Source organism: Capra hircus, chromosome 17 (genome assembly GCF_001704415.2).
Source record: "Capra hircus breed San Clemente chromosome 17, ASM170441v1, whole genome shotgun sequence".
NCBI classification, from domain to species: domain Eukaryota; kingdom Metazoa; phylum Chordata; class Mammalia; order Artiodactyla; family Bovidae; genus Capra; species Capra hircus.
Genome location: NC_030824.1, coordinates 59524453 through 59541249, shown reverse-complemented (window position 1 = coordinate 59541249; position 16797 = coordinate 59524453). Strand labels below are relative to the sequence as shown.

At 38.8% G+C, this 16797-nt stretch overlaps 1 protein-coding gene across 1 annotated transcript in view; it reads left to right on the top strand.

Annotated features, from left to right (window-relative positions):
• The window catches only part of TTC29 (tetratricopeptide repeat domain 29), a 259564-nt gene that overhangs the window by 66979 nt on the left and 175788 nt on the right, over nt 1-16797 (top strand). Inside the window, exon 7 of the mRNA XM_005691202.2 lies at nt 14892-15104. Coding sequence (XP_005691259.1) covers nt 14892-15104 — 213 coding nt within the window. The remainder of the gene's footprint in view (nt 1-14891; nt 15105-16797) is intronic.

The following is a 16797-nucleotide window of genomic DNA, read 5'->3' as shown; positions in this document are numbered from 1 at the left end:
CAGTATTCAGTTCTCAAAAAAAGGTTGAAATATAATAATGTAATCAAAGATTTTAATATTGTCAAAGATGCTACATCAAATGGATAGAAATTTCATGGTAATTTCTTATTCGTCATGGAATAATGTTTGCCAGTTTAATAGAAAAACAGCCTTAATAACTAAAAGAAATGCAAAGGATATATCAGTTTTTAGTGTGGTATTTTATTTTCTCTTTCATTTTATTAAAAATTAATAGCGATGTAAGCTCTGTTGAGAGGATTTAAAACCCATCAAATATACAAAATCTTAACTGAGACAGCCCTGGAGAAAGGCACCAGTGCTGTGGAATGGTGGCAGACTTATTTTGCTTTAAATGCAATTTCACACTATTAGAATTGGTTCTTGTGTGTGTGCTCTTTTATTTGGAAAGTGAAACTAGCTAATTTTTAAAGATTTCATTGAATTACGAAGCAAAGAGAAGGACAGAAGGTTTTTACAGTTGATAAAAATAATAACGATGAAGATTAAAGAACTATCAGAGATCCAATCATCTTGTTAATCATGAAGAAAAGTGAGGGGGGGTGTTAATTATTGATTGGTTCTTGGATAGCAAGGGAAGTCCAAATCTACAAGGATATTAGAAACATGGGACAAACGCTTTAATAAAAATATGAGATCTATGATAAGTTCATTATATAAAGATATAATAAAGATATATGGCAAACATTAGTCATGGATGTTTAGACATTGGATGACCATTTTGGTCTGCATAGTTAACCGAAGGGCATTTGAGCATCAGGCTAGAGATGAAGTCCAGCAGAAGAAAAACTTAGATTGGACAATAACCTTAGATTCACTTTTGACACTGCTGTGTGCTAGACAACTATGTGTATCTGGGTGAGTTATTTAATCGTGGTAGATCTTGCTCTCCTTGTCTCTACAGTGAGGGAGTAGGGGCAGGATTGCTCTGAGTTCACTTCCAGCTCTACTCTGTATGGTCACTTAAATAGCTATTGAAAGATCAGTCCTTAAAAACTGTTAACTTCTTTAATTTTCCTTTAAAACATTAAGTGTATTTGAAAGGGGAAGCCTTGCTTCCATGAATAACTTTTCTGCTGCCTTTCCAAGTGGTGGGATTACTATTGTGTATGCAGTAGGTGCTTAGTAGGTACATATTCTCCTGGTATCAAGAGCCTGCAGGCTTTATCTGCTGATCCCTGTTGTTCCACATGGATGCTGGGCTACTGCCTACAAACAAGGAAATTCTTTGAAGCATAGTAGCTTGGGTGGGAAATAGAAGAAAAAAATTGTTCCCTGGGGATTAATTTTATAAGTGTTCATGATCTCTACGGTTGATATTCAAGAAGAGATGCTATAGGGGTGACACTAAGGGTCAGGGAAAAGACCAGTTAACACTTCTTAAAATGCAAAAACAAAGCAATCCTGGTTCCTTAAAATAATACTTATATATATTGCTGGTGATAATGTAAATCATTTAAATGGTGTTAGAAAGCAATGTAGCAATGCATAGCAACTACAAAATTTTCCATACATCTTTATCTGCTAATTTCACTACTAGAAATTAAAATATATATATGGAACAATTGCACTCAACTCACACGCTAGTAAAGTAATGCTCAAAATTCTCCAACCCAGGCTTCAACAATATGTGACCGCGAACTTCCAGATGTTCAAGCTGGTTTTAGAAAAGGCAGAGGAACCAGAGATCAAATTGCCAACATCCGCTGGATCATGGAAAAAGCAAGAGAGTTCCAGAAAAACATCTATTTCTGCTTTATTGACTATGCCAAAGCCTTTGACTGTGTGGATCACAATAAACTGTGGAAAATTCTGAAAGAGATGGGAATACCAGACCACCTGACCTGCCTCTTGAGAAATCTGTATGCAGGTCAGGAAGCAACAGTTAGAGCTGGACGTTGAACAACCGACTGGTTCCAAATAGGAAAAGGAGTATGTCAAGGCTGTATCTTGTCACCCTGCTTATTTAACTTATATGCAGAGTACATCATGAGAAACGCTGGGCTGGAAGAAGCACAAGCTGGAATCAAGATTGCTGGGAGAAATCTCAATAACCTTAGATATGCAGATGACACCACCCTTATGGCAGAAAGTGAAGAGGAGCTACAAAGCCTCTTGATGAAGGTGAAAGAGGAGAGTGAAAGAGTTGGCTTAAAGCTCAACATTCAGAAAACGAAGATCATGGCATCCGGTCCCATCACTTCACGGTAAATAGATGGGGAAACAGTGGAAACAGTGTCAGACTTTATTTTTGGGGCTCCAGAATCACTGCAGATAGTGACTGCAGCCATGAAATTAGAAGATGCTTACTCCTTGGAAGGAAAGTTATGACCAACCTAGATAGCATATTGAAAAGCAGAGACATTACTTTGCCAACAAAGGTCTGTCTAGTCAAGGTTATGGTTTTTCCTGTGGTCATGTATGGATGTGAGAGTTGGACTGTGAAGAAAGCTGAGTGCCAAAGAATTGATGCTTTTGAACTGTGGTGATGGAGAAGACTCCTGAGAGTCCCTTGGACTGCAAGGATATCCAACCAGTCCATCCTAAAGGAGATCAGTCCTGGTGTTCATTGGAAGGACTGATGCTGAAGCTGAAACTTCAATACTTTGACCACCTCATGCGAAGAGTTGACTCATTGGAAAAGACCCTGTTACTGGGAGGGATTGTGGGCAGGAGCAGAAGGGGATGACAGAGGATGAGATGGCTGGATGGCATCACCGACTCAGTGGACATGAGTTTGAGTGAACTCTGGGAGTTGGTGATGGACAGGGAGTCCTGGTGTGCTGTGATTTGTGGGGTCGCAAAGAGTCGGACACAGCTTAGCGATTGAACTAAACTGAACTGATGGAAAAATACCCAAAGAGGTTAATTGTAACATAATTTATAATGGAGAAATAATCTGAATATTGAAGCACTAGACAAATGATTAAAATATACATCTGGGCTTCCCTGGTGGCTCAGACGGTAAATCTGCCTGCAATGTTGGAGACCTGGATTGGATCCCTGGGTCAGGAAGATCCCCTGGAGAAGGAAATGACAACACACTGCAGTGTTCTTGACTGGAGAATTCCATGGACAGAGGAGCCTAGTGGGCTATAGTCCATGGGGTCCCAAAGAGTCAGACACAACTGAGCGCCATATAAGTGGAATCAAACCGTATTTGTCTTCACATACTGTGTATTGAAATGCATTTTTAAGGTTTACTTAAAAGGTCCTAGCATCTTAAAAGTCCCTTTGGAGGAAACTTTTCAAAGAAGATTCTCTGGAAGAGGAAACATGTAATTCTATTCAGGTTTCCTAGTAAACATGTGAAATAAATCCAGTCCAGAAAGTGTCTAAGTATGAGCACCGATTACTCTCAACACCCACCCTTCACTGAGGCTGTTAGACTGACTGCAGGCCTGTGAAAGCAGCTCCCCTTTAATCTCTGCATGATTTCGAGACTTACTACTTCCAGTATTTCGTTTCCTGGGTAAATTCCAAGACTGGATTTCAGAAATGGGCACTGGTATACATTATCTAAGGTGCATCTGACTTGATCAATATTAGAAACTGAGTCACTTTATATTTGAATAAAAGTGAATGTCGTAGTTTAAAAGGCTTTTTTTTTTTCCAGAAGTTAAGTGATTAGCATTGCTATTTCTACATAAATTAATTGTCACTTTTTGGGGCATGTCAGTTTATTCTCCATCTGCCATGTGTACATGTTCCTAAGACCTTATAGTATTTAATGAAGAGATCCTTTTTAAGTATTGATAGCCACAAGAAAATTATTCCATGTTTGATCTGTGTTAAAGAATCAAAGTCCAAGATCTTTGAATGGAACTTAGAATAAAAATGTAATTAGGTTACATCCCTAAAGTCTGATATATCTTTAAACAAGACTGCAAATGAAACTTTATTAGAGCTTCAAATGAATTATTTCATTGCCTTTTTTTTTTTAATTCATTTTCTTCCCCTTCTCTTTCATGTCTGTGTTACTGACATTGCAGCTTGTATTTTACCTGTCTTTTTCAGGGTGATTTAATTATTTACTGCTTAACGAGTAGTACAGAGAGGAAGCTTCATTCAGAGGTGCCTGCTCTGTAGTGGGTTTCTCTTTTTCAAAGCTTTGCAAGGAGGTCTTGAATAGAGGCACCAAGGCTGCAATTCTTGCCCCACTGGATGCACCGTTCTGAAAGCAGTATTTCCTCTTGTCTCTCTGAGCAGAGGCACTGCCCCAGAAATATCTCCTAGGAGGGGCCACTGACCAAGAGTGAAAGGGGTGCTGGGCGCAAGCTGGATGACGCGTGCTGTTTGCAACTAGTGTCTTAAAGGCTTTCCATTTGAATAAGTGATAGTGTTCCATAGCATTTACATTTGAAGCACTCCATAGAAGAGGCTCATCAGGGGTGCTGACACAGCTTTCTCAGTGCCCCTTTCAGCCACACCCTGAGGTTGGCACTGCTCTCCTTGTCTCAGAACCTTTAAAGAAAGCGTGGAAGAGGTCCAATGATATCCTGGCGTTGGGGTCTTTGCTTTTAAGTCAAACACTGAACAGTTTCCAAAAACGGGTCACCTTGAACAAGTAAAGCCATCATGAGCTTTGGGCGTCAGCTCTGCCACCTGCTTGGTATGTGAATTTAGGCCAGAGAACCCCTGATGCTCATTGTCTTTATCCCTAAAATATAGATACTGTTATCACACATGTGCAATCTAAAGAACAAATGAATATAACAAAATGGAAGCAGACTCCCAGATAACAAGAACAAACTAGTGGTTACCAGTGAAGAGATGAAAGGGAAGAGGGACAAAAGAGAGGCAGGGAATTAAGTGGTACAAACTGCTATGCACAAAACAAGTAAGCTATAAGGGCATATTGCACAGCACAGGGAATGTAGCCAGTTTTCATAACATTAATAATCTATAAAAATTTGGAACACTGTTGTACAACAGAACTAATATAGTATTGTAAATCAACTATACCTCAGTAAAAAATAAAGATTTTAAATAAGGTGAAAATGCGTATATATGCATAAATGCACATCTGATATATTGGGTTGGCCAATATGTATATATATATATGTGTGTGCATATATATATATTTACTACTGTTAGTGCTAGGCACATGGTAAGGAGTCCATTAACGTGATTTTTCTCCCTCCATACTCACCTAAATAGATAACTTTGTTAGTTGTTGTTTAGTCGCTAAGTTGCGCCCAGCTCTTTGCAGTACCGAGGACTATAGCCCATCAGTCGCCCCTGTCCCTTTAATTCTCCAGGCAAGAACACTGGGGTGTGATGCCATTTCCTTTGCCAGGGGATCTGCAAGACCCAGGGATCGAACCCATGTCTTCTTTACCACAGGTGGATTCTTAACCACTGAGCCACCAGGGAAGGCCTTCAGTTAGTTAGGTTTTTGTAATACCCCAAATTGGCAGATACTTATTTCAATCAGAACAGCCATGTATGGGGAAAATCCTCCTCATTCCCCTCATCTCCCATAGGGGAATCAATAGTGATACTTCAGCATCTACACTCCCCACCTTTCTCTTGGCTCATGTAACCATAGTACACGTCATCAGAACGTGGTTTATTTAAAATCATGAGCAATCTGTAATTCAAGTAAGAATTACGTGATTGATCAAGTCCAGAGCAAAATAATTCATTAGTTGATCTAATGTCAATATTGACTGTATTTCTCCTTAGACTTTTATGTTTGTCAACACTTTTTACTTACAATTTTAAGATGAGGTAGAAAGCTCTATAGGCTTTTTAATGGCTAGTATTAATTTCCTGTTGTTTATACAGCATACAAGTGGTTTACCCTTTAAAAAATTATTGGAGAGATTTCAGTACTTCCAAGTGTGAACATTTAAGAGCAAAGCTGCCTAATGCTTAATCCTTAGAAATTATAACACTTGGATAGAAAGTACCATCTGAGCATAATAATTGGTGTATTATAAGTTTGTGCACCATGTCCAGCACTGACCACAATTCAGCTATCTAAAATCACAAGCAACAGCAGTTGATAACAGTTCCTCCAGAATATTTCAGAAGTCCTGGCAAATTTTTTGGAATTTAAAAATTAACTCACCAACATTGCCAACATCAGTGATAAAGGCTTTGGTGAATTTCTCCCATGCCTTCCTTTCTGTCTTCCTGGGACCTATTTTCATTGTCTTGGTTTAGTGACCTGTATTCTTTAAAAGAGGCATGGTAGCACACCTACAACTTCCATCTGAAATCTTTGCTCAAAATTATAAGGAAAGGATTCCAGTTTTTAAATAGCACCTTGAAAGTGTTACTCCTTCAGTCATGTCCGACTCTTTGTGATCCCATGGACTGTAGCCTGCCAAGCTCCTCCACGCATGGAATTCTCCAGGCAAAAATACTGGAGTGGGTTGCTATTTCCTTCTCCAGGGATTTTTTCCTTCCCAACTCAGGGATTGAATCCAGGTCTCCTGCATTGCAGGCAGATTCTTTACCAGCTGAACCACCACCTTACATTTTCTCTAGACATCCCAGAGAAGCTACTCGAAAGGTCCGGGCACATTGTCTTCCCAGTTTATTAGGGATGCTCTCGAGTTTCAGAAACAAAATCTTTGTTTTCTGGCATTCCATCTTGCACTGGTGTGCAGTGGGTGAGAACACAGAACACATCTCCCCTTGTAAGAGATAAATCCTTAAAAGTGATAGTTTCCATTGGGAAGTATGACAGACCCTTAATATTTCAGCATGGATCATGCCTTTATAATTACCATAATTGAATGTTAAAACCCAAAGATAATGTAAATTGTTCATGCAGTTAAACTGAAATGGACAGCAGTGTCTTTTGTTTTAATAAAAAGGTAGTAATAACATTTTTCTCCTTTTGCTGCTGTTCAGTATTGCTTCTAGCAGAGTTTATGCCTACATCATACAGAATAGTACCAACTGCCAAAGATGTCCAGTAGCTTCAGATTAAAATGTAATATGAGATACATAAAGCTTTATTGTTCCTTTAGGTTGTTGTTTTAAACCAAAGTGGAATATTTCCTTAAATTCTTTAAGGAAATGTGCACCATTTACAACTTAATATGCTTATGACTTATACCAAGGCTGCTGAAGAAGTAGGCCTTATGAGCCTGTCAAATTATTCTCATGCAATTGTTCCTGTAGCATTATTTTTACTGGCAAATGTACAAGTTGATAGAAAAGGAAATAATTAGCTACTTTCAGAATTGCTGATGCATGGAGCTAAAGCAGGCCAGCCTGGGCGTCTTAGAGATTGTGACATTTGAAATTACCTGAACAATTCCAAAGCCATCTTTGGACATAATTAACACCTTGCCTAATTAATGTCAAGTCTAGACAGAGTCACAGCCTATTTATGAAATATTATTTTATTTCAAACTTGCTCTCACCTTTATTATATTGCAAACTTTAGATTCGTGTGCTGTTTTCTTAAGTGGAGCAACTTCTTCTTTTTTTTTTTTTTTTCTTTTTTTCTTTTCCCTCCCCCTTCGAGTAATCAATGCACTGCTGAATGAGTTCATTTTAATGCACTCAATCATGCCTCTAATGTTCGTAGCTTACGGGCGCAAGCATCAGTAATGCAGGAATGTTATATGGCTTTAGTTTGGGCCATTTCATAAAATATTCATGGAATCAAAAATGTGCATCAAAATAGCGGCTGGGAGAATTACATTTATGTTCCTGCTTTTATGGCAGCTTCACATTTAAACCCATTTGTGTTAATATCTAGTCAATCTTCCTACTTTAAAAAAAAAAAACTAAAATGGGAGAGACCATATACATTCTCCTTTGCTTAATATTTGTTCTAGACATCTGCTGTCATACAACAAATATCTATAAACTTTCAGAGATGTTGTGCCAGGAAAGAGGGGTAAGCAGCAATTTGGGTAACACCCAAATATATAAAACCTTGTTTTTTCTACATAGTGTTTATCTTAACATCCTACCAAACATTTTGCAGTTTACAACACTGTCCAGGTTTTTGTTTGTATTTTTAAATAAATGGGAGGATTTCTTGTTTATGTGGGCTCTGGGTAAAGGGAACTCCTTTGTAGCAGTTTTATTTTAAGGGTACACTTTCTTTTAGATGAAAAACTATAAACAACATCTGTAGATGTTGTATGATTGTTTACAAAAGCAAAAGCAAACCAGAAAAACCAAGAAACACTTGGGACTGAGCCTACTTCTGTGCACGCCTGGATTCCTCTCGTATGCAGTTGTTCACAGTGTGTCTCCCACTGTGATATGTTTTCTGATAGTATCTCATGTTCTTGAGATAAATTGATTATTGATGGAAGGCCATCTCCAATCACTCCCGCAAAACATCTTGGCTCCATTTTCTTCCCTGATCAGCTTGAAATATGAGTGGAACTCTGGATTTTTGTTCTGGTGTAGAACCAGGCACTCCTAGTGATGAGACACGGCATGTCTTCCTTACCACAGTTACTCCTGTGATCTTTGTTACTCATAGTAATGAGTAATTCCTGGTGCAAGAAGATAAAGCTCATGTCCCCTCAAGATGCCTTTACCATCTCTGAACGTGCCTGAATCCTCCTCTCTTTGGTTTTCAGTAAACTTTTGTGATACCTTGTTCTAATTGTTTTTCTTCTCTCTGCCCTCTTTCTCAATGAAAAGTAATGTTAATGCCTGAAAATGCCAGAGAAGGATGCCTGTCTAGACACTTGTCCTTCAGCAAGATTGATGGTGGGATCTGGAAATCTTGCCTGGCCCTGATATATTAAAGCTCATCTGGTAACAAAGGGCAGACACACTGAGCATGCTGAAGAAGCTGTAAAGGGCTGCCATGAGCCAAACTTGAAAACCTGACTTAGGATCTCCATTTATATTTACATTTAGCTTTGTCAAAATAATCACTGGATTGAAGACTTTTTATATTATTTCTCTCAGGTATATTAAATTTAGAATTTTTAGATAAGAACAGGGTGCATTATGTCCTAATAAATATCTAATTGATATTAAGATGAGTCTTTACTCATAAAGTAAAAAAATCTTTAAAGTCCTATTCACTGTTGGATGGAGAAGGAAATGGCAACTCACTCCAGTACTCTTGCCTGGAGAATCTCATGGATGGAGGAGCCTGGTGGGCTACAGTCCATGGGATTGCAAAGAGTCGGACACGACTGAGCGATTTCACTTTCTTTTCTTTCACTGTTGGAAATACAAATTGGATGGAAATGATCACATTGTTAGTCATGCTTAAAGGAAAATATTTTCCTATTTAAATTCATATGCTCCCTTCATAGACATTTTAATATTTTTAAATCAAATATTATACCATATCATAATATGTACTTTCACATTCTGACCAGTCTTTAGAAATTACAGCCAGGTCATTTGTATGCTTATGATTATTTGGATCAAATCCTTGCTGGCTTACTTACTCTCCTATATGCCACTGGATAACTTTAGAAATGATTCCCTACATTCAAGAAGGGCTAGAAAACTCTTCTTCCTCTAAATAGGCACCTCAGTTTAAAACAGTGCTGATCACTACTATATATAAAATAGATAACTAATAACTAATAAGTACCTACTATTAGTTATAGCACAGGGAATTCAATGCTCAAAATAACCTATATGGAAAGAGAGTCTCAGAATGAATATATGTATATGAATAACTGATTTCCTGTGCCTTACACCTGAAACATTATAAATGAACTCTGCTCCAATAAAAATTAAAAAATAAATAAACAGGGCTGATCAGAACCCCCCGGGACCTCCTCTGTAGCAGAGTGGTTGAGAAAGCAGACATAAAGCCATGAGTAGCTGGATGTGATCACAGGTTGGGACTATGTTTTTGACATCCTAGGTACCCTCACCCCATGGGTGTCACCTCCCAGTTTAGGTTAAAGTAGAGAATTTAGATGCGGACTACACAGCTGGTTGTACATTAGACTCCCTCAGGGAGAGCAGTGAGAAGCATATCAGTATGTAGTATCTGTTCGTTCATGTTGGAAGTTCCTATGACTACCTGAATAGGGGCACAGAGTTATAGACCTGGAACACATCATGTAACTCCATCTAAGTTTTCTAACTTGTTCTGATATGGTAGAACCAAGCTCTAGGGGTGGTTTGGCAATCCTGGATTTAAATCTTAAACATCATCTTTTAGCAATTTGAGTCATTTAATGTTTGTGAGCCTTGGTGTCCTCTTTGATGTAAAAAGAAGACACCTTTTGAAAGGTTTGAAAGGTTGTTTTGAAAAGTTAACTAGGATAATGTATGAGGGGAAAAAACCTTTTTTTGACTAGCAGCCATCGCTCTTTGAGAAACAGTAGTCTGTACCTTTTACTGAGTATCTTGGCCTAGACTCCTTTCTAATAGCAGAAACTCAAGCACAAAAGAGCTTAACTTTGGCTAGTAATTATCAGCTAGGCAGTACACTGATACTAGTCCCCACTGCTTAATCAAAAATCAAACTCAACTGAAAAGTCTATTTCTCAATCATTCCAAGGCCCCCTTCCATACCAATTAACTGAAACCAATGTCCCAAGAACCTCTCATTTCATTTCTGCATAGACAGCCTGTGCAGGAAATCTGATGACATCAGTAACCCAGAGAGAAGTCTGGGCTGTTTGGAATACCGAGACACAGTCCCCACCTTTCTCCCTGTCTTCCCCATCTTCATCCCCCCTCCCCATTTCCTCGACATCTCCTTTCCCCACTTTCCCCCTCTCCTTTTTGCCTGACGTGGATCAAATCTTGGACCCAGTTACCACTTCTCATATACTGTCTACATCATTATGCATCATTTGCATATCATTATAATTAGTTGGGTTACCCAGAGCTTCCTCTCCTGGCTCTCCTTCTGGAATTCTTAGTGAATCTGTTATTGTATAACACACCTTCGGACCCTAGGGTTGCTGTCTGTGACCGCAGATGCTGTCAGGCCCTTCTTAGTCTCCATATAGTCCCCAATTTTTTTTGGAACTCTCTGGTTTACTCACAGTTCCCTGTATCCATCCATCCCTATTTACATGACCAAAGAGAAATATGTATCCATACTTTATGAATAAATGGATGCTGGATGGAAAAAAAAGAACTCTCATATACAATCTTTCCAGGAATACAGAGCTACACTTTACAGGCAGAAATATAGTTAACAGAGGAAACATAACACACATATATGTCAATGCTCCATTCGAGTTTTAAAAAAGAAATGAGAGTCGTGGGTATTTGGAGAAAGGTGTTTCTGCTGAGTGGTACTGCAGGAGAGAGGTGAAAAACTGTTCCCGCTTTTGTGGGAGGTAAGAGAAAATTTGTCAGTTAGATGTAAAGACAGGACAGGAAACCTCAACCGTGAGCATTTGTATCAAAATGAAAAAGAACTGGGCATTATTTTAAAATAGCTCCTATTACATATTTCCTTTAACACACTGAACACGTTTTGATGCAAGAAACAGTAGCAAATGCCAGTAATCAGAAAGAAAAACAGAAAACAAACCATTCATCACCCAGATAACACCGATACAGCTTTGTAAATGTTTTCTGATAATCTTCAGTATTTTCGCTTATCATAAGCACCTGTCCATGTAATCAAATATTCTTCTGTAATATCATATTTATGTCTTTGTAGTCTTTTATCATGTGAAAATTTCATAGTACAAGTTTATAAACAGCTCAGCATCACAAGCCACCCCCTCCCATGTTTCTTTGCTGATACACCCTCCTTCTGCAAGGGGCTCAGACTAGTCATGTCTTTACTGAATTTTTGTACAGATCATTTCCTGATTATATATCTCTGTCATATTTCTTTGAAAATACTACTTCTTTATATGTGCATTTTAATATTTATTTTGATAACAAATTCAATGCAAAAATCAGTTCAGTCGCTCAGTCCTGTCCAACTCTTTGCGACCCCATGGACTGCAACACGCCAGGCTTTCTTGTCCGTCACCAACTCCCGGAGTTTACTCAAACTCATGTCCATTGAGTCGGTGATGCCATCCATCCATCTCATCCTCTGTCGTCCCTTCTTCTTCCGCCTTCAATCTTTCCCAGCATCAGGGTCTTTTCTAGTGAGTCAATAGGAAGAAATTATACACAATAGTCATAGCAGGGGAGTGTTCAACCTGTACTGTGCAATGCATCTTTTTTTCCGTTGCTTATTTTTCTAGCTTTATTGAGATGTAATTGACATATAATATTATATATGTTTAATGTGTACAATGTGTTGATTTGATATAGTTACATGTTGCAAAATGATTCTGACTGTAGGGTTAGTTAACACCTCTATCATGCATCTTATTTAAGGAAATTGAGCCTAATATGTCCTACATAGGGTCCTTTAATCAGTCGTGATAATATTTTCATCAGGACTCAACTACATATTTTGTTGGAAGAATATGTTGTACTTAAAAGAAAAATAAATAGTGGTTATGTTTTATTTGGCCTGTGGATTTTTAAAAAATAGTATCACTATGCCAGCTGGTAACAGTAGCTATGTTTATTGAGTACCTACTCTGTATCAGATATTGAACACATAGTAATTCATTTCTCACAATAACACCTTGAATAGTTACACTATAATCTTGTTTGCAGAAGCCTTAAATTTGGGCACAAAGAGGGTAGTAATTAGCCCGAGGCTAAACAGCAGAAGGGCTTCCCAGGTGGCGCTCGTGGTAAAGAACCTACCTGCCAGTGTGGGTAGACATAAGAGGTGGAAGTTCAGTCCTGGGGTTGGGAAGATCCCCTGGAAGAGAGCACGGCAATCCACTCCAGTAGTCTTGCTTGGAGAATCCCATGGACAGAGGAGCCTGGTGAGCCGTGATCCAATGGGTCACACAGAGTCGAACATGACTGAAGTGACTTAGCACGCATGCACGCAAACAGCAGAAATGGTAAAAGCGGTATAGGTACTCAGACTGTCTACTTGGAGCCTACAGTTACTCTTAAATAGTATTATTGGAATGCGTAGATGTAAGTGCCTTTTTGGATAATTCCAGTTAAGTAATTCCAATACTATAACATTGGTATCTATATTACTATAGGATTTTGTGGGCATTTCTATAAGTCCGTTCACAAGTGAAATAGAGTCTATAGTGGGGAACTACAAACTACCCTTCCAGAAATGTGCTTGCTCACATTTTAAGGAATCAAATGACTGTAAGTTAGAGTTTTGGCTTTGAGAAGATATATTTTCAACTATATTATAAAATATAATTCAGAAGGGCAGTTGTTATTTTATTTAAAATTAAGCAGAGTATACAAAGTCTCCTTGAAAAGTTCAAACTTTCAGAAGTAGTTTAAAGCTTCATAATATTTACATTTGAAATCTGTAGCAAATGCACCCTCTCTCAAGATACCTCAGTTATTGAGAATGAAGAATATGCTTTACTGGGATAACAGGACAGCAGAGAGGTTTAGAACATGGGCTCTGGAATCAGACTGCCCAGATCTGCAAAGCCACTGGCCATGCAGTCTTGGGCAAAATAGTTTCCTAAATTGATTATTTATTTATTTTTAGCTGTGCAGGGTCTTTGTTGCTGCACAGGATTTTCTCTACTTGCAGCAAAAAGGGGCTACCCTCTGGATGAGGTGCTCGGGTTCTCATTGCAGTGGGTTCTCTGGTGGAGCACACAGCTCTAGGGTGCTCACACTTCAGTAGTTGTGGCACGTGGGCTCAACAGTTGTGATTCCCAGGCTCTAGAGCACAGACTTGATAGTTGTGGCCCACAGACTCAGTTGCTGCGTGGCATGTGAGGTATTCCCAGGTCAGGGATCAAACTCGTGTCTCCTGCATTGGCAAGTGAATTCTTTACCACTGAGCCACCAGGGAAGCCCATGGGCAAAATTCTTAACCTCACTCTTTTCTTCTGTAAAATGGAATCATAACAAATCTATATTCCGTAGGACTGTTTTGATGATTAAATGAGAAATGCATATATAGTACATGGCAACCATCCCTTGCATGCATCATGTTGAGCAAATAAATGTTAGCTAATATGATTCTTGTTAATAATTATTACTTAACATTCACACCATCCCTAAACATATTCAATTCTCATTAATTTCTACTAGCCCAAGTATATCCCTTTAACAAGTGTCCATCCAAAATCAGTGCTGACTGTTCACAATAGCTAGGAAGGACATGGAAGCAACCTAGATGTCCACCTGCAGACGAATGGATAAGAAAGCTGTGGTACATGTACAAAATGGAATATTACTCAGCTATTAAAAAGAACTCATTTGAATCAGTTCTAATGAGGTGGATGAAACTGGAGCCTATTATACAGAGTGAAGTAAGTCAGAAAGAAAAGCACCAATACAGTATGTTAACGCATATATATGGAATTTAGAAAGGTGGTAACAATGACCATATATGCAAGACAGCAAAAGAGACACAGATACAAAGAACAGACTTTTGGACTCTGTGGGAGAAGGCGAGGGTGGGATGATTTGAGAGAATAGCCCTAACACATGTGTATTACCATGTGTGAAATAGATCACCAGTCCACGTTCCATGTTTGAAACAGGGCACCCAAAGCTGGTGCACTGGGACAACCCTGACAGATGGGATGCAGAGGGAGGTGGGAGGGGGATTCAGGATCGGGGACACATGTACACCAATGGCTGATTCATGTCAATGTATGGCAAAAGCCACCACAATATTGTAATTAGCCTCCAATTAAAATAAAGGAATTAATTTTAAAAAATCAGTGCTGAATCTCAGAACCATATTGAGATAGCTCCTTTCAATCAGCTGAAGTCCTCTTCAGCCTTAGAAAGACTTGAATGCATCCCTGGTTCCACCCTCCTTCACCCCACTTGAATAGTAAAGCACAAGAAGTCTTCAGAATATCTGAAGCTACGTTCTGGTCTGTGGTTGGTATTTATGAATGGCTTTTATTCCTCAGGTCAGCTTCTGGAAGCTGCGGAGCATTATGAAGCCTTCCATCAATTGACGCAAGGGCGGATATGGAAGGATGAGACAGGCCGTGTTCTCAACTTGTTGGCCTGCGAGAGTCTCCTGAGGACCTACAGATTACTCTCAGACAAAATGCTGGAAAATAAAGAATACAAACAGGCCATCAGAATTCTAATAAAAGCTTGTGAAATAGCCAAAGAAGGTGGGTGGAAAAGAGCACTCTCACACTGCTGCCTTTAATGGGCAGACGCTGCTTCTCCCAAGAGGGAGGTAGAAACCGTCAAGTGTTTGGATGATTATTTCCTATGAAATGCAGAGACAAATGCCATCAATATACTTTCAAGTTTCACTGTAAAACAGAGGGGCCTTAGTGCTGACAACAAGAAATCCATTAGTTTCTGGAAAGCTTTATCTCCAAAATTGCAACCCTCTGGGAGTAATGTGATAAACCAATAAACCCATAATGAGAAGGTAAGGTCATTTGCAAAAGTTAAGGGTGTGTGTGTGTGTGTGTGTGTGTGTGTGTGTATGCATGTGTGTGCGTGTGTGCACACACGTGCACGCTTAAATTCATATATTTTTTAAAATCTGAGAGACCTTTCACTGTTTGTAAATTCCCTTTTGTCAGGTAATAGGAAATATATGATGGATATTAAGTTAGGAATAACAGGAAGATGAGGTTTAATGTATTTTAGACCCTTGCCTGTCAAAGTGTGTGGCTTTTGGACTGACAGCCTCAGCATCATCTGGAAGCTTGTAAGAAACGCAGCCTCTCCAACCCCACTCCAGACCGACTGCATCGGGGTCTGCAGGTTTGCAAGGTCCCCAGGTGATTCATATGCACGCTCACAGTAGTGAAAATGCTTTTGTGAGAGCTGATCACATGCTTGATATTCTATATCATTTGCATATGTATAAAATATAAAGAAAAATTTGGAACATACACTCATAAGCTTTTACTTTGTGAGATGCAAAGTAAAATAAATTACCTCAGAGTAATTTATTAATAGAGTAGAGCCCTTTCATGAAGGAGGAAAAGATGGAAGTTATGCCCTTGAACCAAAGTTCATTAGCTTGTGTTTATATTTAATCAGTTGGTTTACTCAGTAACAAATGGTTTATTTGGAGTAAACAGGAGTGATTTTCTGGGTTTGATTTTAATTTCTTAAAGAGTGAAAGTAAAAAGCTTATTCTCTCTGTTATTTTTTAAAAATATTATTAGTTGAAATGAATATAACATTGAAAGATGTATCCCGTTGAATGAATGGTGATCGAGTACCTACCCCAAAGGGGTAAACACTGACATAAATAGTTAGCTCTTAGATCAATTTCAGCAGCTAACTTTAGTCATGTGAAAAGTTATGTATAATTTTAATGTAAGTTAATATTATCAGTTAGGAAAAGGTATTTCACTTTAGGTTCACATTTGCTAAATCATAAGGTAATTCACAAAGAAAGCAAAGTTCTTAGAGTCTCTTCCAACAGTCAGAGCCTGCCAAGCGGTCTCCTTTCTGAAAGCATCTCTCACTTTCCAAAGGACAGATAAAGAGAATAGGAGAAAACCAACTTCTTATGCTGTAATAATTTTGAGTATCTTTTGAAACCAATAAATATTTGTGCCCATATTTTTCATATAAGAAAGAACGCAGGTTAAAAGATGGCACAGTATTTCACAGAGCTCTGACAGCTGCTGAAATGCTCTGGAACAAATCAGCCCTTCTTGTTGCCTTCTGCTTTGGTCAGGGAGCCTGAAGCAGCAAGCTGATGATTGCACGCCTTGCCTCCCACATTGGATTACATAGTATTTGAAGAGGACTGATATCCATAGTGCACCAGCTCCTTTGTTAGGGCGCCTTTGTGTAATGCACAAGTATAGCAACAGCCATACAGTAGTC